This window comes from Balaenoptera ricei, chromosome 17, assembly GCF_028023285.1.
Source record: "Balaenoptera ricei isolate mBalRic1 chromosome 17, mBalRic1.hap2, whole genome shotgun sequence".
Lineage (NCBI taxonomy): Eukaryota > Metazoa > Chordata > Mammalia > Artiodactyla > Balaenopteridae > Balaenoptera > Balaenoptera ricei.
Window position 1 is genome coordinate 53,014,648 of NC_082655.1, and position 27,632 is coordinate 53,042,279.

At 35.3% G+C, this 27,632-nt stretch overlaps 1 protein-coding gene across 1 annotated transcript in view; it reads left to right on the plus strand.

Annotated features, from left to right (window-relative positions):
• Positions 1 to 27,632, plus strand: part of CNGB3 (cyclic nucleotide gated channel subunit beta 3) — a 151,009-nt gene that overhangs the window by 77,918 nt on the left and 45,459 nt on the right. Inside the window, 5 exon segments of the mRNA XM_059901722.1 lie at positions 6,107 to 6,157; positions 8,915 to 9,001; positions 11,996 to 12,060; positions 12,794 to 12,916; positions 24,221 to 24,362. Coding sequence (XP_059757705.1) covers positions 6,107 to 6,157; positions 8,915 to 9,001; positions 11,996 to 12,060; positions 12,794 to 12,916; positions 24,221 to 24,362 — 468 coding nt within the window.

A 27,632-nucleotide genomic window follows, 5' to 3' on the forward strand; every position in this document is an offset into this window, starting at 1 on the left:
ACCCAAAAATAAGTTAATTAATTAATTTAAAAAAAAAAAGACTAACTTCCTTAAAAAAAAAAAAAAGAAAGAAAGAAACGAAAAAGAAATGAAGGAAACAATAGCAAAGATCAATAAAACTGGGGCTTCCCTGGTGGCGCAGTGGTTAAGAATCCGTCTGCCAATGCAGGGGACACGGGCTCGAGCCCTGGTCCCAGAAGATCCCACATGCCGCGGAGCAGCTGGGCCCGTGAGCCACAATTACTGAGCCTGCGCGTCTGGAGCCTGTGCTCTGCAACAAGAGAGGCTGTGATAGTGAGAGGCCCATGCACTGCGATGAAGAGTGGCCCGCACTTGCCACAACTGGAGAATGCCCTCGCACAGAAACGAAGACCCAACACAGCCATAAATAAATAAATAAATAAAATTTAAAAGAGATAAGCAAAACATTCTCTCTATAAATTTTATCTTTCAAAAAAAAATCAATAAAACTAATAGCTGGTTCTTTGAGAAGATAAACAAAATTGATAAACCATTAGCCAGGCTCATCAAGAAAAAAAGGGAGAAGACTCAAACCAATAGAATTAGAAATGAAAAAGGAGAAGTAACAATTGACACTGCAGAAATAGAAAGGATCATGAGAGATTACTACAAGCAACTCTATGCCAATAAAATGGACAACCTGGAAGAAATGGACAAATTCTTAGAAATGCACAAGCTTCCAAGACTGAACCAGGAAGAAATAGAAAATATAAACAGACCAATCACGAGCACTGAAATTGAAACTGTGTTTTAAAATCTTCCAACAAACAAAAGCTCTGGGCCAGATGGCTTCACAGGCGAATTCTATCAAACATTTAGAGAAGAGCGAACACCCAACCTACTCAAACTCTTCCAAAATATAGCAGAGGGAGGAACACTCCCAAACTCATTCTATGAGGCCACCATCACCCTGATACCAAAACTACACAAAGATGTCACAAAGAAAGAAAACTATAGGCCAGTATCACTGATGAACATAGATGCACAAATCCTCAACAAAATACTAGCAAACAGAATCCAACAGCACATTAAAAGGATCATACACCATGATCAAGTGGGGTTTATACCAGGAATGCAAAGATTCTTCAATATACACAAATCAATCAATGCAATACACCATATTAACAAATTGAAGGAGAAAAATCATATATTCATCTCAGTAGGTGCAGAAAAAGCTTTCAACAAAATTCAACACCCATTTATGATAAAAACTCTCCAGAAAGTAGGCATAGAGGGAAATTACCTCAACATAATAAAGGTCATATATGACAAACCCACAGCCAACATGGTTCTCAATGGTGAAAAACTGAAACCATTTCCTCTAAGATCAGGAACAAGACAAGGTTGTCCACTCTCAACACTATTATTCAACATAATTTTGGAAGTTTAGCCACAGCAATCAGAGAAGAAAAAGAAATAAAAGGAATCCAAATTGGAAAAGAAGTAAAGCTGTCACTGTTTGCAGATGATATGATACTATACATAGAGAATTCTAAAGATGCTACCAGAAAATGACTAGACCTAATCAATTAATTTGGTGAAGTAGCAGGATACAAAAATAATGCACAGAAATCTCTTGCATTCCTATACACTAATGATGAAAAATCTCAGAGAGAAATTAAGGAAACACTTTCATTTACCACTGCAACAAAAAGAATAAAATATCTAGGAAAAAACCTACCTAAGGAGACAAAAGACCCATATGCAGAAAACTATAAGACACTGATGAAAGAAATTAAAATGATACAAACAGAGGAGAGATATACCATGTTCTTGGATTGGAAGAATCAATATTGTGAAAATGACTATACTACCCAAAGCAATCTACAGATTCAGTGCAATCCTATCAAACTACCAATGGCATTTTTCACAGAACTAGAACAAAAAATTTCACAATTTGTAAGGAAACACAAAGACTCCGAATAGCCAAAGCAATCTTGAGAAAGAAAAAGCGAGCTGAAGGAATCAGGCTCCCAGACCTCAGACTCTACTACAAAGCTACAGTAATCAAGACAGTATGGTACTGGCACAAAAACAGAAATATAGATCAATGGAACAGGAATGAAAGCCCAGAGATAAACCCATGCACATATGGTCTCCTTATGTTGATAAAAGAGGCAAGAATATACAATAGAGAAAAGATAGCCTCTTCAATAAGTGGTGCTGGGAAAACTGGACAGCTACATATAGAAGAATGAAATTAGAACACTCCCTAACACCATACACAGAAATAAACTCAAAATGGATTAAAGACCTAAATGTAAGGCCAGACACTATAAAACTCTTAGAGGAAAACCTAGGCAGAACACTCTATGACATAAATCACAGCAAGATCCTTTTTGACCCACCTCCTAGAGAAATAGAAATAAAAACAAAAATAAACAAATGGGACCTAATTGAACTTGAAATGTTTTGCACAGCAAAGGAAAACATAAACATGACAAGAAGACAACTCTCAGAATGGGAGAATATATTTGCCAATGAAGCAACTGACAAAGGATTAATCTCCAAAATTTACAAGCAGCTCATGCAGCTCAATATCAAAAACACAAACAACCCAATCCAAAAATGGGCAGAAGACCTAAATAGACATTTCTCCAAGGAAGATATACAGTTTGCCAACAAACACATGAAAGGATGCTCAACATCACTAATCATTAGAGAAATGTAAATTAAAATTATGAGGTATCACCACACACCAGTCAGAATGGCCAGCATAAAAAATCTACAAACAATAAATGCTGGAGAGGATGTGGAGAAAAGGGAACCCTCTTGCACTGTTGGTGAGAATATAAATTGATCCAGCCGCTATGGAGAACAGTATGGAAGTTCCTTAAAAAACTAAAAATAAAACTACCATATGACCCAGCAATCCCACTACTGAGAATATACCCTGAGAAAACCATAATTCAAAAAGAGTCATTTACCACAGTGTCCATTACAGCTCTATTTACAATAGCCAGGACATGGAAGCAACCTAAGTGTCCATCAACAGATGAATGGATAAAGAAGATGTGGCACATATACACAATGGAATATTACTCAGCCATAAAAAGAAACAAAATTGAGTCATTTGTGTGAGGTGGACCTGGAGTCTGTCATACAGAGTGAAGTAAGTCAGAAAGAGAAAAACCAATACTGTATGCTAACACATATATATGGAATCTAAAAATAAAATGGTTCTGAAGAACCTAGGGGCAGGACAGGAATAAAGATGCATACATAGTGAATGGACTTGAGGACACGGGGACTGGGAAGGGTAAGCTGGAACGAAGTGAGAGAGTATCATGGACATATATACACTACCAAATGTAAAATAGATAGTTAGTGGGAAGCAGCTGCATAGCACAGGGAGATCAGCTCCGTGCTCTGTGACCACCTAGAGGGGTGGGATAGGGAGGGTGGGAGGGAGAGGCAAGAGGAAGGAGATATGAGGATATATGTGTATGTATAATTGATTCACTTTGTCATAGAGCAGAAACTAGCACACCATTGTGAAGCAATTATACTACAATAAAGATGTTAAAAAAAAAAAAGTGCCTAATTTTTAACCAGTAAGTATGCTGATCCTCAGATGGCTAAGGATGCTGAATATATTTAGTGCGCCAAAGAAAAGGGGTTTTAGAATCACCAGATAGCATTTTCATTTAATCTAGCAAGTTTTAGTTTCACTTACATTTTTCAGTTATAGGATCACCGACAACCCTGAAAGTAAAGGGATAAATATGCTAAGAACATTCTTCCAGAGTTGGAGGATGGGGTCATACTTCAACTTAACTTCTTAGCACTTGATACGTCTGTCTGTTCCATATGTCTGTTCCCTATAAGCTTTGAAGGAGCTCTTGATATGTGCACTTGGTATGTCTGTCTGTTCCATATAAGCTTTGAAGGAGCTGACTCATCTTACTCAAGCTTGGTACATGATTCAGCGTAAACTTGTACATATACCTATATCTGCCTGTGGCTCAGTAAGACATTTTGTTTCAGGGAAAAGTATCATTAAATAAGCATGTCATATATTTTCTAATATATTTCTGTAAAATTTAGTATGTGCACGTGGGTAGAAATTATAGCCCAAAATATGGGGTGGTGAGGCAGGAATTGGGAACTTGGCTAACAAATCTTAAACACTGTTCAACAGCAATTTAAAATTTCTGAACATGGACAGCCTGGATAATAATTATTAGAAGATGCTGCTTCCATGTGTCCAAGTTATAATACTTTGGTCAAATAATTAATAGTACACAGACAATTTCCTCCTACCTATAAGTGAAATAGAAAAATATAATCCCAATATTAACATTAATTCTGAATGTTAACAAATGCCTTCCTATTCCTCTATCTCTTATCACACATTTACTGAGCACCTGTTGTGTGTTAGACATTGCGTTAGGAACTGAGAAACACAGGATAAATATATTGTCCCTACCCTTTTAAGTAGCTCAGAGTATGAAGGATGGACAGACAAAAGAAAAATGGTGGAGTTTTGTGATGTGAGTCATGACAGAGGTGAGCCCTTGGTGCTTTTTGATGCAGAGAAAACCATATAAAGGAGGCAACACCTGGTCCAAATTTTGATGGATTAATTGAAATTATCTGCACACCTTCGTCCCCATTAAAAAAGGGAAAAATATGTCCTAAGTTCTGGGAACAGCATAGGTAAAGGCATCAAGGTAAGAAACTCTGCTATGCACTGCTAAACAGAATGAGTATGAGGTGCTTCAGGAGGTGAGTGAGACAGAGAAAGTAGAGCTTTGTATATCATGAAAGGGAGCTTGGATTTTTTTTCTTTAAGTCATGTGAAGTCATAGGTTTTGACATAAATAGAATTGTTAATGATCTGATCTAGAGAGATCATCTCACTGACATTGTAGAACTGATCAAGGAAAGCAAGAATAAAGGCAAGGAAACCAAAGCCAAAAGGAGAAGATAGGCATGAGAAAATTTTAGAAAGGAGAATCCGTAGAACATGGTTGCTGGTTGGATGAGGGCTAAAGGAGAGTGAGTGGTGTAGGATCACTGACTAGTGTAGATGAGGATTCTCATAGGATACTCAATAAGAGGAGGAGCATGGCTGGCTTTAGGGGAAATGGAGAATGATGATGAATTCAGGTTTGTTGTAGGTTAAATTTGAGATGAGCAGAACTGCTAAGTGAGGAAGACAATAAGCAGCTGTTGGACAGGTCAACAGCTCCAGATACTAATATTAAGTGGAGGTAGAGGTTTGGTAGCATCCACATACATGGTGATCTTTGAAACAATGAAAGTGGATGAAATTTCCCAGGAAGTAAATATGAAGAGAAAAGAGAAGAGGGCTGAATCCTGGTAAATATTTATTTTAAATGGCTAGCCATAGGATGCAAGAAGGACCCTGAAAACTGGAACTGAAGAAGTAAAGTAAACCAAGAATGGCATTACAGATTCTTTGGAAAGAGAAAGTTCCAAGGACAAAATTGTCCCAAAAAAGTCAAATGCTTCAAAAGTTTTACTCATCTCTTCAGGCCTTTACCTATTCATCCACTCAAATATTTATTGGGCTTTTAATATATTATAGTCACTAGTTATATACAGTTGCTAAACAAAATCAACCGTGTCCTGAGATAGATTACCATTTCATGGAGTAGACTGATCTTAAATAAATGGGCCAAGACATATATGTGTGATTTCAAAACGTGGTGAGTGCCATAAAAGAATGTTAGTGAATAAAGGATTCCCTGGGTATGATCATTAGGAGGTTATTGGTGGCTTTCACAATGGTAGTCTTGATGGAATGAGAGAAGTGAGCAAAAGTCAAATCACCACCAAAATTGCCATGAGTTGAAGAATAAATATGGAGGAAGGATGTGGAGCAAAGCAAGGTAAATAACTCTCTTAAGAAGCGTTAGTGTGACAATTAGAGCAATACAAAAAAGAAAACAAAGCCAAGGAAGGTTTTTTGATTTATGATATGGGAAGATAGAGCATATTTATAGGCTGATGTTAGAAGGAACTAATAGAAAGAAGTAGCTATAAATTTTTTAAAGTGAGAAAATGTTTAATGAAATTGGCTAAAATTAATATGAATTATAAATATAACATATTTCAGGTGGATTCAAATGAACTAAAGAGACACTACAGGAGTTCTACAAAATTTCAGGTAGGTGACTTACAATTCCAAAGTTGTTCAACTAATCCATTCCCATTTTGACTTTAAGTTCCATCTATAAATTTCTACCAAAAAAAAATCTGCTTCCTTTAAAAATTGTAGCCTTTGTAACAAAGTTTATACAGATGAAGTTTTATTAGGTAGAGTTTTTGCTTCTCAATAATTATACAGTATACTTCCTAGTATGTGCAAATGTGTAATTCAATATATGGGTCTTTACTAGGCAGAACAAAATCCTAGCGCCCACATTTAAATTCCAATTTAAATGTCAACAAAGGAGTATGGGGTATACTTTGTCTTGTCCATACATAATTCTAGCCTCCAATTCATGTAGCATGATGATGTAAAAGTCTACAAAATTGTTTCTACTCCTATTTCTTTCTTGTTCATATAAGCAAAATATATGCTACGGTATAGCACAGGAAACTCTGCTCAATATTCTGTAATAACTTAAATGGGAAAAGAATTTGAAAAAGAATAGATACATGTATATGTATAACTGAATCACTTTGCTATACACCTGAAACTAACACAACATTTTTAATCAACTATACTCCAATATGAAATTTTTTAAATTTTTTTAATAAAAATATTTTAAAAATAAAACCACTGGAAATTGTTAGAATGGCATAGAGCAAAAAAAAAAAAAAAAAAAAAAGAAGCAATTATTTAGATAACATGGCATCTTCCTTTTCTCAAATAACAGTATAGTATTATTTTTTCACCCATGTGTAGTTTTTTCACCCATAATTATTTACAAAGTACTTTATTATCTTTTATTGTTCCTCCTAACCCCGAGAAATAGGCAGAGATTTGAGGATGTTCCAAGGTTACCCAATCTGTATGAGTGAACTCCAACCTCCCATTTCAAGGACAACACTTCAGTGGCCTCAAATATTGTTAAAAATACAAATCTGGGTTTAGGTGCCAAATTGTCCCTACTGGCGATCTATAGTGATTAAAATTTCTTTCAATTCAATTTTATCTCCAACTAATTTTCTCTGTAAAAAACTGCCACATACTTAGACATATTCATAAAAGATCTAAACTACTTTGATGAACCCTACAAAGAGGAAGAATAGTTTTGTAAGTGCCACAGACCTTATTCCAAACACTTAATCACTTTCTTTAATTTGAATAAGGGCAACTTAACTCATATATTTAGTTTGGGTTTATAAATGTAAATTTTACATGTATTTAATTGCAGTCACGTCTTTTGAATTTCCTTAGCACATCCTGTACGTCTTATGGCATTGTGTTATAGCTATTTCTGTGCTTGGTTATTCCACCATTAGATTGTTAACTTCTTGTGAACAGAAACAATATCTTACTTCTATTTCAACCCCAACATGTTTTGCAAAGTTCCTTATACAGAGTACAGTGTTGGTCAGTACTTAATTCAATTTTCTACAATTCACTGAGAAATAAATCATCTCTATCTATACAAATCCACATTGATGTATTAATATCAAACATGATTAATAACTGCATAGAAAAGTCAAGTGAGTATTTGAGCAATTGGGTCCTGAAATAGCACTAGACAAATCAACAGTTCTGTGCTCCTGCTTCCTTATTTATAAGACATTATTTTAGTAACTGCTCTGTGTACCTCTCAACTTGTTATAAGGCTCAATATCTGTAGGGTAAAATCAATGAGATTTGATGATATTATGCAATTTTTAAGCCACTTATTTTAGTAAGTAATTTGTTTATAGCAGCCAACGTGTGTTCATTCAAACTGAAAGTCCCATTCCTTTTCAATAGCACTAGGTTTTGAAATTGTAGTACACAATTAATTACCTCAATTTTCCATTTCATACGTATGGCCTTACACAAAACTCTTAACTGCTCTTAATTGTCTTAAATAAATTAAATATTTTTTTAATGTACCCTATTTTTCAAGATGATGTAAAAAATAATGAAAATGAATAATTATCTTATGTAAAAGAATTTTTTATTGTTATCATTGCAATCAGGAAAGTATGCAAATGTTATGCTGTCATTTCACAATTACCAGAGTAATCAAAGGCCAGAATAATTTAAATACATCACAAATGTAAAATATATTATCTTTAGCTATAATAGTATTTTCAATACCTTCTCCCATCAGAACTGATAATTGTAAATGGGACTGATTTCTTTCCTCTCCTCTCTGTTAGCCTGTACAGTCTCTGATAGATACGTTCACAGCAGTTTATTGTTAGCAATATGATACAAAGTAGACAGCAGTAGAAAGAACTGAAGAGTCTGGATGAACCACCAACAATATAATTAGCCCTGAACACTGGAGAATTGTCTGAAACATAAAAATATACCATTACAATATCATTCATTACAATGAATGCCCAATTTTTTCACATAAAATCACATAAAATCAAGAATGGGCTTGAGTTTCAGTCCAAAAGCCCCAAGTTTAAAACACTATTAAAATGTATTTTATCAGTAGCAACCATGCCATCTCTTAAATATATGTGACAGCTCAACAAAATCCCAGAAAATGCAGTGTCTAAGGCAAGATCAGATGCATGAAGCTGGAAATGAAATTCATTGGAAGTAGGCTATGAAATAGTGTTTTCAGGGTGCTAATACACCTTTCAGTGACACCATGCATATGAAACTGAAGACAATTTTGTATTAAACAACAAATAATTCATGGTGACTGGTCAGCCTTTACATACATTGGTATAAATCAATTCGTGTCCTTAAAAGCATAAACACAACATAATTGTGAATGTGTTCTTCCAACAGTTGGATGTGGCATCAATAATGCCATTTGATGTTTTCTACCTCTTCTTTGGGTTTAATCCAATATTTAGGACAAATAGGATGTTAAAGGTAAGATAACTATACTTAACTGTCTTATTATAATAATGGAAATCTTAAAGTACTTTAAAATATCCTAAAAGTATCATATTCTTAATTTTTCCCAAACTATCCTCCATTTTTATGCCCTCATCAATGCTAAGAATTTTAAAAGCTGAATGAATGAGAAACATCCCTATTTCTAGTGATGGAAGTTGATTTTTGTTGTTTTGAGTCTATATCTCATAACATCTATTTTTATAACTTAAAATAGGAATGGCTTTGTATTTTGAAATAAAGCTATAATTACAAATGAATATTTTATAATTTTATTCTTTTCCACTTGTCACTGTTTATTACATAGTCACTGAATGCCTGCAATACTGGCTGTAAAATGAGACTATTAGTTTAGATGACCTCTAACTTATCTCACTCATCAAAAATTCTATAATTATAGAAAAATACAAGCACAGTTTTGCATAACAAAATTATTTATATACTTAGATACAACTCAAATGTCCATCAAGAGGGAAATAGTTAAATACATTGCAGTATATCTATAGAGTACTTTGTAATGCAAAAATAAAGAGGAAGTTTTCTATGAAAGACCTCCAAGACAAACTGCTTAGTTAAAAAAAAAAAAAAAAAGCTAGTTAGAGAACAGTTTATAGAACAATACTAACTTTTGTAACAGAAAGGGGAAAATATTCTATTTTTCTATATTACATAAACAGTGGAAGACTACCCAAAAAAATCTAATAAAAATGGTCAACTGAGGTAAGGATGAGAAGCTGGAGGGAAAAGCAGGATGGGTAGGGGCAGGAATAGGAGAAAAGACTATGAAGGTATATATTTCCTATGCTTTTTGAACTATGTGAATGTATTACCTATTCAAAAAGATTCTAAGACATAAATATTTTATAACCCATAGCTTTATCCGATACCTAAGAGGAATCTGAGGAGAGTCAAGATGTGAAATTTCATATAAATTTTTAATAATAGCAATGATAGCTTGTATTTCCAAAGACAGCCTTCTTAAAAGGAACACCAAAGATTTTATCAGTTTTAGGTGGTTATCGCTTTGACACCTTGAGAAGACAAGATGACATAACCTGGAGGCTTGGGTGGATCCTGACACAGCTGCAGCTGATATTTATTGAATACATACTTGTAGCTACATACTTTGTTAAACTTCATATTCATTATCTCATTTATTCCTCCAAACAACCTCATTTTAGAGATGAGGGAAATGAGAATTAGCAGGGTAAAAAAAATCTGTCCAGACACACTCTGGTGAGTGGCAGTATCTGGATTTCTATCACATATTTTTCTGACTCCAAATTCCTTACTATAATCAGATGGGCAAATAAACTTCAGGCTGAAGGAGCTTTCCTTCCACGCCCATGATTTTTCCAAGTCAAGAGGGACCTTACTCTATATTCTCGTCCATCCAAGACAACTCTAGAGACTTCTGTTTTGACCACAGAATGTAGGTCTAGATTGAGCAGAACTTAACGTTCCCAGCAGCTTGGTGGCCTGGCCGTCCGTCATCAAATTTCTAGTGTAGGATAGACGTTTCTGGAGGCCACTGCTCAAAGGCAAACAACTCTGAGACAGACTCAGGTCCCTATGGATTTGAGTGTTTGTCTGGCATTATAATAAAAATTATAAAATGCTAACTCTTCACACCCCATCTCTGTGTCCCTTCAGTGTCCAAAAACCTACTCACTATATTAGGTAGTTTTTTTTATAATATAGGAGATCCTGAAAGCCAACATAGCCCCACAGTCCAGTCATCTTCACATAAGTGTGCCATTTTAATGTTCAGTTCTCTAGGGAAAATATCATTTACCTATCTCCAAATTATATATGAGAAAACAAATTAAGAATATAAATTTTCTCTACAGTGAACACTTAAGCTAAATTTTAAAATGTGCCTTTGTGCAAACTTCTGTTAAGAGCACAATAAACAAGTTACCACAAATTGAAATTATCTTAATCTGAATGCTTAATGGATGTTTCCTACTCAGGAATTCTGGAAAAACAAATCATTTGTGTATATTTCTAGTTAAATAGTCATTGCTATTATAGCTGTTTTCTAATTCCAAATGTTCTATTACAGTCTTATCTACATTGGATGAAATTTTGAACTAAATAATCTTTGAACTAAATAATCTCTAATAGCCCTTCCTATCTGTAAGATCCTATGAGTCTAAGTACATTCTCTATTGTCCCCAATTTACAGATGAGGAAACCAAAGTACAGAAATATTAAGTGACTTTTCCAAGGTCGCACAGTTAATAAGTGGCAGAGAGGAGATTGGTGTTTGGCTCTGGATTTCATGCTCTTGCTCTTGCATTTTACAGCCTATAGATTAAAAAGAGAAAGTAGGGGGTAAGAGTGCATGTAGGGAGTATCTGTTGCTATAGAAGTGGGTGTAAGCAGAAGAAAACCTTGAGGCAAATAGCAACTGTTTGGATTAGATGCATATAAACTCTCTATGTCTTTGAACAATGTCAAGAATAGATAACAAATGCTAATATTAACTGGACTTTAAATTTTGTTGAAATAAATACACATTTAACGCAACTTGCTTAAAAACAATGCTAGTGTTGAGCAACAGGATTTAACACCTATTTATGATTTCAATGTATTTTTTACTATTTTACTTATGTTTTGGGGGGAGGTATGATTTTTAATTATTGTAAAATAAAGTTCTACTACATGCTTTAAAAAAGAAAAAAAAGGAAAGAAATGTTTTTAAGTTTGATTTTCAACAAGCATTACAAACAAGATTATAACTAGAGGGTAGACATAAAATAAAGCAAGAAGCTCTGGAAGTTTGGCGCCTTGTTAAAATGCACTACCCGGAGGAAAATGCCACTGACAGACCTTAGTTTTTTTAAGACATGAATAGAATTATTTTCAGTAACAAATAAAGTCTATTTTATATTGTTTTATTTAAATATAATAGATGTATTTAAGACTAATGCACTTTTGGATTTCTTTTGCTTGTTTTCTACATAGTACACATCATTTTTTGAGTTTAATCATCACCTAGAGTCTATAATGAACAAGGCATATATCTACAGGTAAAGTATAACTCAATGTACTTCAGGGCTGGGAGAGAGAGCAATGGTGAAATATTTTAGACAGGACTTGGGAAGAATATGGCCTCCCTGCAAAAGAGAAGGGAATAATCTCAGATTTGGGGCTATGCAAAATATTGGGTTGTGTTCTAAAGTAGATTTGAACATTTTGAAGTGAGATAAAAGTATGAAAGTTATATTAGATTTTAGAAGAATACAACACTGAAAAAGAGGACGTATTACCTGCTTCAGTCAGAACAAGGACAGAGAAATGTGCCCTTTCACAAGTTTTTACATCTCTCTCATGACAATTCATTCTAATCTGAATTTTCATTCATTTGCTGTTCTGAACTTAACTTGCCCAGAGACCTCTAGTCAGTTAATCATAGCATAAAATCCCATGAGCTTTTTAGAGATATCCAGTGAAATCAGCATGGTGTATTTTATGGGACTCAAAGTGGAGAGGTGACCCTGGAGGCATATCTTTCAGGGAGTTGACTCATACCATCTGTGAAAAGAGAGGATTTCTTTTTTTCTACCCTGTCAGTCCCAGTCAAGACACTGCAGTCAGAAAACATGTGAAGGCACCATCATTTTATATTGTACTAATGAGAGTTAACAGTTCACAAATTTAAAACAAGGAGATTCAGCAGAGACTTTAAGGAAAAGAAAATGTTAAAATAGGCTGTATTCCAGGAACAACATGAGTCTTACTTTGCATTTATTCTCCTGTCAGAGCCATTCGAACAACTGGATACTTGCTCTTTACTCTGCACATTAATGCCTGTATGTATTATTGGGCTTCAAACTATGAAGGAATTGGAACTACCAGATGGGTGTATGATGGTGAAGGAAACAAGTAAGTTTTAATTTTGAAGGAAACGTTTATTGATTCTTCTTAATTTTATGTTTCAGTGTGAGCTTTCTTAAGCTAGCGTTTTTTGAAACTGTAAATCACAATCCATTAATGGGCAATAAAAACTCTTTATTAGTAGGTCAGTATGTTTTTAAGTGAAAGAGGATAGACTAGAGGAGGACAGAATAGAAAATATCCAAGTCTGTCATACCTAGTAGGGTGCGTGGGTGTGTGTGTGTGTGTGTGTGTCCTGGATTAACCTGTAAAATGCATTTCTTACTCAGGATCATGAACAAAAATGTTTGAAAGCCTCTGATTTAGACAGCTGAGTGGTAAGGTAACTTTTAATAACTCCTATGCTGATTGTTAGTAATGAACAATGTTAATTATTTAGAGGGCAGATGCAGTGGCTAATTAGTTTACCACTGAAGAGTTTTATGGGTTTATGAGTCAGCTATAACCACTAACTCAATTAAACACTTACAGAGTAACAAGGATCATATACTAAACTTGACAATTAGATATGCAAGTACCCTGAGAATAAGAGATTGTCTGAAAATTTTAGTACAGTAGAATCAGGGCTCAATAACGGCAACTTAGTTATTTAATAGTGAAATTTCCTTTTGGTAGATACAAAGGCCTGGCATAAGGTAGATTCCACTAACTTTCTGCTCCAGTGAAATGACATTGAGCCTATTATAAAGCAATGTCCTTACTGGAAAATAACAGGTCCCAGCATGACTTTGAAGGGCAACTCACAGCAGCCTTGGGGAGAAAAACAATTATAAGATAGAGCAAAAAGAGTAAAAATAGCTCACAAAATTACACCCTAGCTAGAGTGAGCAGGATCTGAATGAGGGATTATAACATTTTTTGAACTTTTAACCAGAACTAATTTTAGAATTTTAAAGTCAGAAGGCCCACTGATCAGGGAAATACACACACACACACACACACACACACAACAAGAAGAAAGTGTATAACCAAATCTATAAGTAATTCCCTTTAGAATGTGAATTAAATATGTATTTAGTTTAATATAAGTAGCTACAAAGAAAACTAAGATACCAACTATATTAAATATTGCCTAGAAGTATGTAATTCAACATCATTAGACCCATAAGTCTGATAAGTGTTTTTATCAAATTAGCAAAATAATATACAGTTGCCATCCAGAAAAAGTGGAGCTATTTCTCTTTTCATACCTGGATGTCTTTCTGCAGCATTTCTAGAGAATATATCTTGTTCCCAGTGCCTAGAACATTGTTAAGTATATAACATACACTCAGTATATGTTAGGTATTTAAAGAAGGCAAGAAGGAAGTTTCTTTACTTTCTCTTACTACTTGCCTTCTTTAAATACCTAACATATAGTGAGTGTATGAGAGAGAGTAAAGAAAAAAGGAAGGGATGACCAAATCTGTATTATAACAAGAAGAGAGAAACCTCAGCTTCAACCCATAAGAAACTGAAGCTATATTGTTCTAATACTTTAGACGTCTAATTCCAGCTATAGTGCAGGCCAGATATTCAAAGCCCTCTCACTAAAATACAAGAAGATAAACTACTTGAAATTTTTGTTGTATTAGTTATTGTAGTTACTTGTTATAAGATACATTTCTATATAAATTATAATTACAACAGTTTTCAATGATTGCTAAACTCTCTAGAAAGTAAAAGCAATCTCCAAAGTCTAAGAAACAAATGTGTGTACTGAAGCTGGAGTAGAGTGGTAAGATAATCACTAAGGAACAGAAATAGAGAAGATAACTTCTGAATCAGTAGAATAAAAAGAAGATAAGATTGTAGAAACAACTTAAACTATATCAGTAAGCAGAATAAGTTAATATGAATTAAATTCACCACCTAAAAGAGACTGTCAAATAATATTAGTCAAAATAGACTTTAAGGGGTTTATCCCAGGAATGCAAGGATTCTTCAATATACGTAAATCAATCAATGTGATACACCATATTAACAAATTGAAGGAGAAAAACCATATGATCATCTCAATAGATGCAGAGAAAGCTTTCGACAAAATTCAACACCCATTTATGATAAAAGTCCTGCAGAAAGTAGGCATAGAGGGAACTTTCCTCAACATAATAAAGGCCATATATGACAAACCCACAGCCAACATTGTCCTCAATGGTGAAAAACTGAAACCATTTCCACTAAGATCAGGAACAAGACAAGGTTGCCCACTCTCACCACTATTATTCAACATAGTTTTGGAAGTGTTAGCCACAGCAATCAGAGAAGACAAAGAAATAAAAGGAATCCAAATCGGAAAAGAAGAAGTAAAGCTGTCACTGTTTGCAGATGACATGATACTATACATAGAGAATCCTAAAGATGCTACCAGAAAACTCCTAGAGCTAATCAATGAATTTGGTAAAGTAGCAGGATACAAAATTAATGCACAGAAATCGCTTGCATTTCTATACACTAATGACGAAAAATCTGAAAGTGAAATTAAGAAAACACTCCCGTTTACCATTGCAACAAAAAGAATAAAATATCTAGGAATAAACCTACCTAAGGAGAGAAAAGACCTGTATGCAGAAAATTATAAGACACTGATGAAAGAAATTAAAGATGATACAAATAGATGGAAAGATATACCATGTTCCTGGATTGGAAGAATCAACATTGTGAAAATGACTCTACTACCCAAAGCAATCTACAGATTCAATGCAATCCCTATCAAACTACCACTGGCATTTTTCACAGAACTAGAACAAAAAATTTCACAATTTGTATGGAAACACAAAAGACCCCGAATAGCCAAAGCAATCTTGAGAACGAAAAATGGAGCTGGGGGAATCAGGCTCCCTGACTTCAGACTATATTACAAAGCTACAGTAATCAAGACAGTTTGGTACTGGCACAAAAACAGAAATATAGATCAATGGAACAGGATAGAAAGCCCAGAGATAAACCCACGCACATATGGTCACCTTATCTTTGATAAAGGAGGCAAGCATATACAGTGGAGAAAAGACAGCCTCTTCAATAAGTGGTGCTGGGAAAATTGGACAGATACATGTAAAAGTATGAAATTAGAACACTCCCTGACACCATGCACAAAAATAAACTCAAAATGGATTAAAGACCTAAGTGTAAGACCAGACACTATCAAACTCTTAGAGGAAAACATAGGCAGAACATTCTATGACATACATCACAGCAAGATTCTTTTTGACCCAGCGCCCAGAGAAATGGAAATAAGAACACAAATAAACAAATGGGACCTAATGAAACTTAAAAGCTTTTGCACAGCAAAGGAAACCATAAACAAGACCAAAAGACAACCATCAGAATGGGAGAAAATATTTGCAAATGAAGCAACTGACAAAGGATTAATCTCCAAGATTTACAAGCAGCTCATGCAGCTCAATAACAAAAAAACGAACAACCCAATCCAAAAATGGGCAGAAGACCTAAATAGACATTTCTCCAAAGAAGATATACAGATGGCCAACAGACACATGAAAGAATGCTCAACATCATTAATCATTAGAGAAATTCAAATCAAAACTACAATGAGATATCATCTCACACCGGTCAGAATGGCCATCATCAAAAAATCTAGAAACAATAAATGCTGGAGAGGGTGTGGAGGAAAGGGAACTCTCTTGCAGTGTTGGTAGGAATGTAAATTGATACAGCCACTATGGAGAACAGTATGGAGGTTCCTTAAAAAACTACAAATAGAACTACCATACGATCCAGCAATCCCACTACTGGGCATATACCCTGAGAAAACCATAGGTCAAAAAGAGTCTTGTACCAAAATGTCCATTGCAGCTCTATTTACAATAGCCAGGACATGGAAGCAACCTAAATGTCCATCAACAGATGAATGGATAAAGAAGATGTGGCACATATATACAATGGAATATTACTCAGCCATAAAAAGAAATGAAATGGAGGTATTTGTAATGAGGTGGATGGAGTTAGAGTCTGTCATACAGAGTGAAGTAAGTCAGAAAGAGAAAAACAAATACAGTATGCTAACACATATATACGGAATCTAAGGGGAAAAAAAGCCATGAAGAACCTAGTGGCAAGATGGGAATAAAGACACAGACCTACTAGAGAATGGACTTGAGGATATGGGGAGGGGGTGGGGTGAGATGTGACAGGGTGAGAGAGTGTCATGGACATATATACACTACCAAATGTAAAATAGGTAGCTAGTGGGAAGCAGCCGCATAGCACAGGGAGATCAGCTCAGTGCTTTGTGACCACCTAGAGGGGTGGGATGGGGAGGGTGGGAGGGAGGGAGATGCAAGAGGGAAGAGATATGGGAACATATTGTATATGTATAACTGATTCACTTTGTTATAAAGCAGAAGCTAACAGACCATTGTAAGGCAATTATACTTCAATAAAGATGTTTAAAAAAAAAATAGACTTTAAAACAAAAATTATTTTAGGGAAAAATAAGGTTATCATATAATGGTAAAAGTTTCAATTCACTATCAATATTTACCAGTTCTAAATGCACATGCACCTAATGCAAAGTACATGATGAATCAAAGAAATTCATAAAGCAAAAATTATTAGAAGGAAGAGAAATTTGCAAATACACCATCAAAGTGTGAGACATCAACACACAACTATTGACTGATCAAGCAACCAAAGACAATCAGTAAAGATATAAAAGATTTGAGAACCCATTAAAAAGCTTGATTTAACAAATACAAATGGAACTTTGTACCCAAGAATTAGAAACCACTCATTAATTTTTAAAAATTTTTTGTTGAGTTATTGTTGCTGTACAATATTATATGTTACAGCTGTACAATATAATGAGTCACAATTTTTAAAGGTTATCCTCCATTTATAGTTATTGTAAAATATTGGCTATATTCCCCATGTTATACAATATATCCTTGTAGCTTATTTTACACATAATAGTTTGTACCTCTCAATTCCCTATCCCTATAACGCCCCTCCCTCCTCCCCTCTCCCCACTGGTAACTATTAGTTTGTTCTCTATATCTGTGAGTCTGCTTCTTTTTTGTTGTATTCACTAGTTTGTTGTATTTTTTAGATTCCACATATCATACAGTATTTGTCTTTCTCTGTCTGACTTATTTCACTTAGCATAATGCCCTCCAAGTCCATCCATGTTGTTGCAAATGGCAAGATTTCATTCTTTATCATGGCTGAGTAGTATTCCAGTGTGTGCGTGTGTGTGTGTGTGTGTGTGTGTGTGTGTGTGTATCACATCTTCTGTTTCCATTCATCTGTTAATGGACACTTAGGCTGCTTTCATAGCTCAGCAATTGTAAACAACATTACTATGAACATTGGGGTGCATGTGTCTTTTTGAATTAATGTTTTTCTTTTTGTTTTTGATATATGCCCAGGAGTGGAACTGCTGAGTCATATGGTAGTGTTATTTTTAACTTTTTGAGAAACCTCCGTACTGTTTTCCACAATGGCTGTACCAATTTACTTTACCATCAACAGTGTACAAGGGTTCCCTTTTCTCCACATCCTCGCCAACATTTGTTATTTGTGTTCTTTTTGATGATAGCCATTCTGACAGGTGTGAGGTGATATCTCATTGTGGTTTTGATTTACATTTCCCTGGTGATTAGCAATGTTGAGCATCTTTTCATGTATCTGTAGGCCATCTGCATTTCCTCCTTGGAAAAAGAAACCACTCATTCTTCTTAATTACTCATGGAAGGATTACAAAAAGTGATCATTTTCTAGGCCAAAAAGCAAGTCTCAATACATTTCACAGAACTGGTATGATACAGCCCATTCTCTGCTCCTTTAGACAGGAGGGTTCTCACCCAAAACCAAAGCTCCAATAATCCTGTTACCAGCTGTCAGGGACACATCCTTACAAATAAAATGTCTTTAAAAGCAGCATTTATATGTATTTTAAGATAATTTGCAAATGGCAGTTATTAACATACTTACATTTTCCCACAGTTTTTAAGCCTCACCTGCCCCTTCTATTATTCCATATTACCCTTTGACCATGTAAGCTTAAAGCATTTTTTTAGTTAACCCTCGTGATGGTTTCTGATGACCTATAAATTGAAGGTTGCTTATGAAATCACTGGACTTGTAAACTTTCTCCTAGTTAGAATTATGCAGCAACTGTGGGGCATAAGTGGAGCATTGTGAGCATTTAAAATGAGTCATTTATTACTATTTTATTAATCCTCATCAGAATAATAATGTCTGTTCATTTCAGTAGAAGACAAGAAGTCATTTTCATTTATACTAAGTAGATGGTATCTTTCATTTGACTGTGAAATTTGACAAAGTAGGAAAGGGCTTACTTAGCTCAAAAGGAAAACATAAGTAGTTAAGGTTATTTGGTACCCAGAAATGTTCCCAATGTCCCTTAATCCATATATACCCCAATTTATTTATTTTCTGACATAAATTTCCCAGCGTGCACAAACCTCTTAGCAAATACCTAGCCTCAATCCCTAACACATAGACTGTCAAAAGAAAGAGTAAAAATAGCAAGCAAGTTTGTCATGGGAATCATGACTTTAGATGGGATGGAGAAAGAGTCAGAATGTCCATATCTTAGTGCTAGGGAAATTTAAGATAACTTACTCCCTTCATTTTACACAGGAGGAAGATGAGACCAGGGTAGATGAAGGTATTAACTCAGGGTCCCCTGGATACTTCAGTTCAGACACTGACAAAAAAAAAAAAAAAAAAAGAATGGTCTTTACACTAGACACTAAGACAAATGTAACAAAACCTCTCCAGGGGCTTCCCTGGTGGCGCAGTGGTTGGGAGTCTGCCTGCCGATGCAGGGGACACGGGTTCGAGCCCTGGTCTGGGAAGATCCCACATGCCGCGCGGCGGCTGGGCCCGTGAGCCACAACTACTGAGCCTGCGCGTCTGGAGCCTGTGCTCCGCTACAAGAGAGGCCGCGATAGTGAGAGGCCCGCGCACCGTGATGAAGAGTGGCCCCCGCTTGCCACAACTAGAGAAAGCCCTCGTACAGAAACGAAGACCCAACAAAGCCATAAATAAAATAAATAAAATAAACATAGAATAATCATTTAAAAAAAAAAAAAAAAAAAAAAACCTCTCCAGAACAGCAGAATTCAGTAGACCAGAAGGGAGATGAAAGGCAGCTGGCAGCATGTCTGGAAGGGGATTGCATAGATGTGCTCACAGATACAGCCTTCCTATGTTCTTAAGTCTAAGTATGCATAACCTTTCACTTATTCTTTCAGGTCATTTAACAAATATATTAAGCTCCTATTGTGTAATACCTGTCTTTGAGGAGTTTATCTTCTAATGAGACCGTTCTCCTCCATATTCGGTGCCTTCAGTGATAAATTTACAGAAACCTAGAACTAAGATGGATTGGGGTAGTTTAAAAGTCCATTCATAAAGTATCAAATTGGGTACTTTTAAAAGTTGCATGTCCCACTACACATCCACCACAATGGCTAAAATTAGAAAGACTGACAGTACCAAGTCTTGGGGTAAGAATACGGAGGAACTGGAACTCATACATTGTTGGAGGGATAAAATCTGACAGTTTCTTTTACAACTGAATATAACACCTACCTTAAAAACAAAAATTGCAAGCCTAAATATTTACCCAAGAGAACTGAAAATATATGTCTAAAAAAAATTATATAAGTATATTCATAGAATGTCTATTCACAAGAACCAAAAACTTGAAACAGCCTAGGTGTTCATCCGCAGGAAGATGGATAAACATACTGTGCCATAGTCATGCAAGGGATAGTGCTTAGCAATAAAAAGGAATAACGTACTGATACACACAAAAACACAGCTAAATCTCAAAAACATTATTCTGAGTGAAAGACATCTTACACAACAGTGTATATACTGTGTAATTTCATTGTGTGAAATTCTAAAGCAGGCAAAAGTCATCTGAGACAGAAAAAAATTAGAACAGTAGTTGCCTGTGCGGGCAGGGATTGACTGGGAAAAGAGAGCTTTTTGGAGTGATGGAAATGTTCTCTGTCTTGATGGGTTTCTGGGTTACACAGGTGTATGGGTTTGTCAAAATTCATCAAATAGTATCAGATAGTATACTTAAGATTTGTGCTTTCAATGTATGTTCAAGATTTTAAAATAACTCTTTACCAATACTTGACTCTAGTATATATATATATATTTTTCTGAAGTAGATTCTAATTTTATATATATATATATATATATATATATATATATATATATTCTGAAGTATATTCTGAGTTTTATATATATATAAATATTCTGAAGTATATTCTGAGTTTTATATATATATATTCTCTGAAGTACTGTATTTAGGAGGAAGTGTCTACTGTCTGCAAATTACTTTGAAATGCATCCAAAAAATAAGATGGATTGATGGATGGAAAATGGAGGAATACTTGACAAAGAAGGTAGAGTAAAATGTTCATAATAGAATCTAGATCGTGGATATACAGGTGCTCACTGTGAAGTTCTTTCAGTTTTTCTGTTTGTTTGAAATATTTCAAAACAGAATGTTGGGGGAAAAGTTTAATGCTGCATTTGTTTCACAGAGGAAGAATTTCTATTTTCACACTAAATTTTTTTTATGGTTTTATGTCAAGTTCTGCCTTAGTGCTTTAACTTGGGGCTGTATATATAGAGCCTGTAAGATAGCTCAGGTATTACATCGGCCGGATAGAATCTGCTTGAAAAGATCTATCTGCCCAGGGTGTAAATATTAGAGGTGGATACACTTGACTAATTAAGCTAATCCTAGAAAATCGATAAGATGCCATCTAATTAAATTACAAATCTTACCTTTGGTTGTGCATGTCTGGCTGTAAGACATGACTGAGAAAAGAATCCCAAAATAAACCTCAAAGCATCCGGGCAGAAAACTTCCAATTAACATAGCAGACTGTTTCAGTATGAAAAAATAGTTCGAGGCTAACCCTTCAGATTTGGAAAATCAATGCCTAAGTTTTACATTTAATTGTTATTTTCTAACATCCATAAATAAGAAAATGAGAGAAAGTAATTCATGTGTTTGTTCCTCTTAACACTGGAGGGACTTTGCAGGGGATAGTAATCCCAACACTTGAAATAGAGTTGCCATGTAGGGAGAGAATCTGGTCCCTGTCTCACTCTTGGGCTGTACTGGGGTCAATAAATTTCCTTAATTCAAAGAGACCCACAGGTCCAGGACCTGTGATAACACTAAATCAGGTAACAGGAAATTATAAATTGGAATTGAAAAGTTAAAATGCAATCCATAAAGTTAATTCCATACTTCTTCAAGGTGGTTCTCTTTGACATCAAGTTCACTATAATATTTGTAAGTCCAAGGAAGCCTGCTAGAAAAAATATTGCAGAGTAGTAATATTTTTATTCTCTTGACACAGAGGTTTCAAACCTTACCAAAGAGTTAATTCTTTGTCTGTTCCTATATCTACCAGGTAAAACAAACAGACAAAAAACTCATGTCCTTCAAAAAGGTATTAAATATCAAAACAAGTGATTTCTTTCTAGATCTGTTTTTATTTGAATACTGACTTTAACTGCAGTTTAATTCTTTCTTTGTAAACCTCAACTTCTTAGTATTTGAAGATCTGAAAATTGTAATCTATTTTCACAAGAAAAAGACCATCCTTGTTCAAAGACAAATGTACCATTACTTAAATTGCAAATGTTTATGTCTCACACACAGACAAGAAATAAAAGCCTGACTAGGGCAGGATTCTGTAAAAAGTGTTGCTTTTCTGTGTTTACTCTGGAAACTAGAATAGCTAGCTGGAACCCACTAAATCCAAATGTCTCTCTGTAACAACATCTGAAGATGTTCTCTATATATGGGACATTTTTCTTCAAGGATTCAGTGGAAATGTCTGATCCAGACCATGTTAACAGAGCTGTATGGAATATACCCAGTAGTATACCTAATTGTGTACCAAAATTACAATATAAATATATACAATGGGGTTGTAATACTAACTTCTATTCCCACCTCACTCTGGATACATGAAACCCTTGACCAAATATAGCTAAGTGAATCTTTTATGTTCTGTCCTAATCTTTATCATATTCCTTTCTGTTGCCCTGGTTCCTGATGTTCTTCCCATCTGGGCTATTATGATCTGTCTCTCCATTTGCAACTGCACGAGTTAGGTACAGAATCTTTACCAAGTATATTTCTGAGCATAATTGGTTTTCTTCAATACTAAATTTCTAGGTAAATTACCTATTACAACCAAGAGTAATTCCCCTTTTAAGATATAACTAAGTTCTCCTCTGTCTCTGCCATGGTTTATATATTCAATAACATAATAAGATATGAGTAGAAAATAGAGACGTATGTACCTACTTGCTCTACTTCCCATCAGTAAAAAATAACTGGTTCTAAACTATAAAGGGCTCTCCCATCTCCATAAATACACTTGATGTCTACGATATTCCACACTAATCACTAGTGGGGTAGTTTAAAGGTAGCCTCACATTCTTTACTGCTCCTCTTATTGAGAGGTATATTCAAATATCCCTTCCCTTGAATCTGGGCTGGTCTTAGTGACTTGCTTGGCAAATATACATGGCAAGAGATTAAGACATTGCAGGGCTTCTGAGTTATAAGAAGCCTTATAGCTACTGCCTGGGCTGCTATCACTCTGGGGGAAACCAGCCACCAGACAAAAAGTACATCTACCCTAAGACTTCCATGCTGTAAGGAAGCCCAAGCTAGTCATATGGAGAGACCGAATGAAAATATCCAGCCAGCCCCAGCTGTTCCAACCATTCCAGCCCAAGATCAGACTGTGAGAGAAGATACCCTGGGCATTCCAAACAGATACAACATGGAGAACAGAGGAACCCAGTCAACAGTTAGAACCAAGTCCTCCGAACTTTGGCCTCAATCAAGTCCTCCCAGTTGTCTCTAACTATTCAAGTCACCTGAGGGTCCACTCATCATAGAGCATGGATGAGCCATCTCTGGGGGGCTTCTTACAAAATACCTGACCCACAATATGATAAGCCTAGTAAAATAGTTGTTGTTTTATACCACTAAACTTTAGGATGATTTGCTTTGCAGCGAGAAATAAGTGGAACAGCTAGTAAATACCCCCCTTGGGTTTGTTTAATCATTTCACGATGTTTATCAAGAAGTTTACATTAAAAAGGAAGTTTACATTAGTATACATGGTATTTGCTAATGCTGCCTACAGAAAGAAAATCTTGATTAGCAGGAAATGCGTTAAAATCTTGTAGTAATCTATAATTCCAAGCATAGTGGCATTTTACTGTTATAGTAAAGAGCAAAATGTATATCTTCTCTTTTCACAGGTATCTGAGATGTTATTATTGGGCAGTTTGAACTTTAATTACCATTGGGGTCCTTCCAGAACCACAAACTTCATTTGAAATTGTTTTTCAACTGTTGAATTTTTTTTCTGGAGTTTTTGTGTTCTCCAGCTTAATTGGTCAGGTAAACTGAGATGTGAATCCCTGGATACACAATGCTGTCATTTTTGAAAGTCTAACAAGTCTTTATAAACTCTACAGAGAAAAAAATCAAAATCTATCTGGTGTTTTTTTTACTAATTTCCATCTATTTTGATGAATTGAATGGGGATGTAAATGGATCAACATTGCCTTTCAATTTTTAAACCATCAAATTTTTCAGAAGACTTGTACACAATGAGTGTTGGGTTAGACTCTCAGAGACTCACGTTTCTAAGTTAACTTCTTACTTGGTGTTTCCTGAAAACTTTAGAAGCTCTCTTTTTTTACTTAAACTTCAAATATTGTCATAAAATCCCTGGCTTAAAATCAACTTAAAAAGTCATTTAAACCAGAGGCTACCAAATGCCGTCTAAATTAATTGAATTAAAAAATCATTGGTTCATAAATGTTTATTATGGTATCTCCTTGTCTTATTCTCAAGGAATCACAGTCTAGTAAGAAAGTAAAACAAATACCCAAATAACTCTATTGCAAGGTATTTGCCATTTGCAAGGGATAGAGCCCAACACCTTTGTAAATTCCCAGATTCACAAGAAATAAAAAGCTCGCAGCATAGCATCTTTAGAAGTTATACTTCCTTGTAAGGCACCTTACATATTATATGTCTGAGAGCAAAAGCCATGTTGAGATTTGTGTACGGGGTAAATAGACGAAATCACAAAATGATTATTACCACTAGATAAATTATTGGTTCCCACTCACCACACTGACAGTGGTATGAATAAAACTCATGCTTTAACAAAATTTAGCAATGAAAACTATTCATTATAACATTTGAAGTTGATCACAAATAGAACTCAAATCTTACATCCATGAATGTCAAGGGGCTGCTATCCTTGGTAAGTTCCAGAGGAGAGTTTGAAAGTTCTGTATTAGGTCAGAAAAGGGGAGCTTCCCAGGAGGTTTCATAGAGGAGAATGTATTTTAAAAACCAGATAGGATTCAGTAGTTATAGACAGATAGTTCAATCAATCAGAAACAGTGTGTGAAAGATAATGATAAAGCACAAGATATGTTTGAGAAAATAGAAAAAGTACCAGAACGACGGGAGTGAAGGACACCTATAAATAAGGTTAGAGATGTATGTAAGGACAAGATATTTTAAGGGCTCTGAATGTTAAATTAAAGATGTTGAACTTTATCCTAAGGGCAGTGGGAAATCAGCCAGGGAAGGATTTTTAACAAATAAGAGATTTAAGGAAGATTAATCAAATATAATATAAATTGGAAGGGTCATACAGTTTTAAAATGTAGGTTTTATTATCATTTATGGGTGGTGAGGCCAACAGATCAGGAGACCATTTACATTGAAAAGATGATCTGTTATACAAACAGATCCAAGAAGAGGGGGTCACACCTTGCCAATAGGGCTACATAAGGAGGCACAAGGAAAGGAACTGATCAAGCAGGGTAAAGGGGTTTAAGATTGGCCAGTTTGGATAATTTCAGCAGGCTCTGTGGGTGTAGGGACTGTCTCTAGTTGCCTGGTACCTGGCCCTGGAGTAATTGGGGCGGGTGGATAGTAGCCTAGAATATGAGAGCTCAATAAAGAAGGTTGTTGGGAGTATGGGCTCAGGTTTGGCTATTTTGCATATGAAAGGCACACTCCCAGTAGTTTGCTATCTTTAGGAATCAGCTAACTCTGGGAGGGATAGTCCCAGAAATCAAAGAATCAAAATACAGAAAATAAAAAACATGGTTAATACAGGTGCTCAGGGATATGGCAACTTCAGCCTGAACATGGTAATCGAGTAGAGAGAGAGAGACTGTAAAGGAAACTCTATTTAGAAAATGTTTAGGTTTGGAAAATGAACACCAAGCAGTTAAAAACTATAAGCACAAATTATAATCTTAATGCCTGGGGAGATTACATTAACAGTGATTGAAAATAGGAAGCTGGTGGGGACTTCCCTGGTGGTGCAGTGGATAAGACTCCATGCTCCCAGTGCAGGGGGCCTGGGTTCGATTCCCCCCACATACATGCCACAACTAAGGAGCCTGCCTGCCTGCCTGCCGCAACTAAGACCCGGTGCAACCAAATGAATGAATGAATGAATGAATAAATAAATAAATAAATAAATAATATTAAAAAGAAAATAGGAAGCTTGTTTATAGAGAAATACAATTAATTTGAATATAAATGGCAAAAATAATATTATTTAATAATTTTTTATAAAATATATGTGAGGTAGCCAGATCCCCTTCAATGTTTTCTCAGTTTTGAAGTTGAGTCAACCCCAGTTTAAAGAGATTAAGAGGCAACCCTAATTCATACATGTAATTCATGGTCATATGATAAGGCCATATCATATTGATAAAAATAGTAAAATCTAACATGTATTTAGCACTTACTATGTCCAAGGAAATTTTTACAAGATTAAAAACTATGTCCAGCTCCAGTTAAAATTCCATTCAAAGTGGTCTTTGGACTAACAGTAGAAGCATCACCTGGGAAATTCAAAATTCAGGCCTCATCCCTTACCTACTGAGTCAGAATTTGCATTTTAATAGGATCTTCAGGTGATTCATATGCACATGAAAGTTTGAAAGGGCTGCTTTATACACCACACTGCACCTGCCTTTACAGTGACTTTGAGGATCCAAGGAACAAGAAGAAATATCAAGCAGCTAAAAATGTAGGACTAGAGCCAAAAAGAAAGATTGAGGCAGGAGATAGAGATTTGTGCCTTAACTCTCACAGTGATTAAAAGATGCTGAGAAGGAGAACAGTTAGAAATGAAAGTAAGAAAGCCCTGGACAAAACCTCCACTTGTTCAAAATTCCCGCATATAACCACCCCAAGAACTACACCCTGGATGTGATCATCTCATTTTAACTGCAATATTCTATTCTCACATACAACTCATAGAGACTGACATTTTCTTCCTCTAATCTGGAACACACATCATAGAATATATGTCTTCTTCACCTGCACCATCAAAATTCAGCATTGCACATAAAACATTCAGATTACTCTCACTACAAATTCTCCGCCCCCAACACTGATCAATAATGCTTTGAATTGTCCTTGGATCCCAATTTAAAACTCTATTAAATCTCCCAACCCAATCTCTGATATCCCAATTCTCAAGGCCTTAGGTGACTGGGTAATGTTCATCATCTGTCAGAAATGGCTTGGAAAAAGGAGATCTAGGAACTGAGGTGGTTGAAGAATAGCCCTCGAGGAGTAGGTTAGAAACTAAAAAAGTATCCAATTTGACTCTCTGCATAG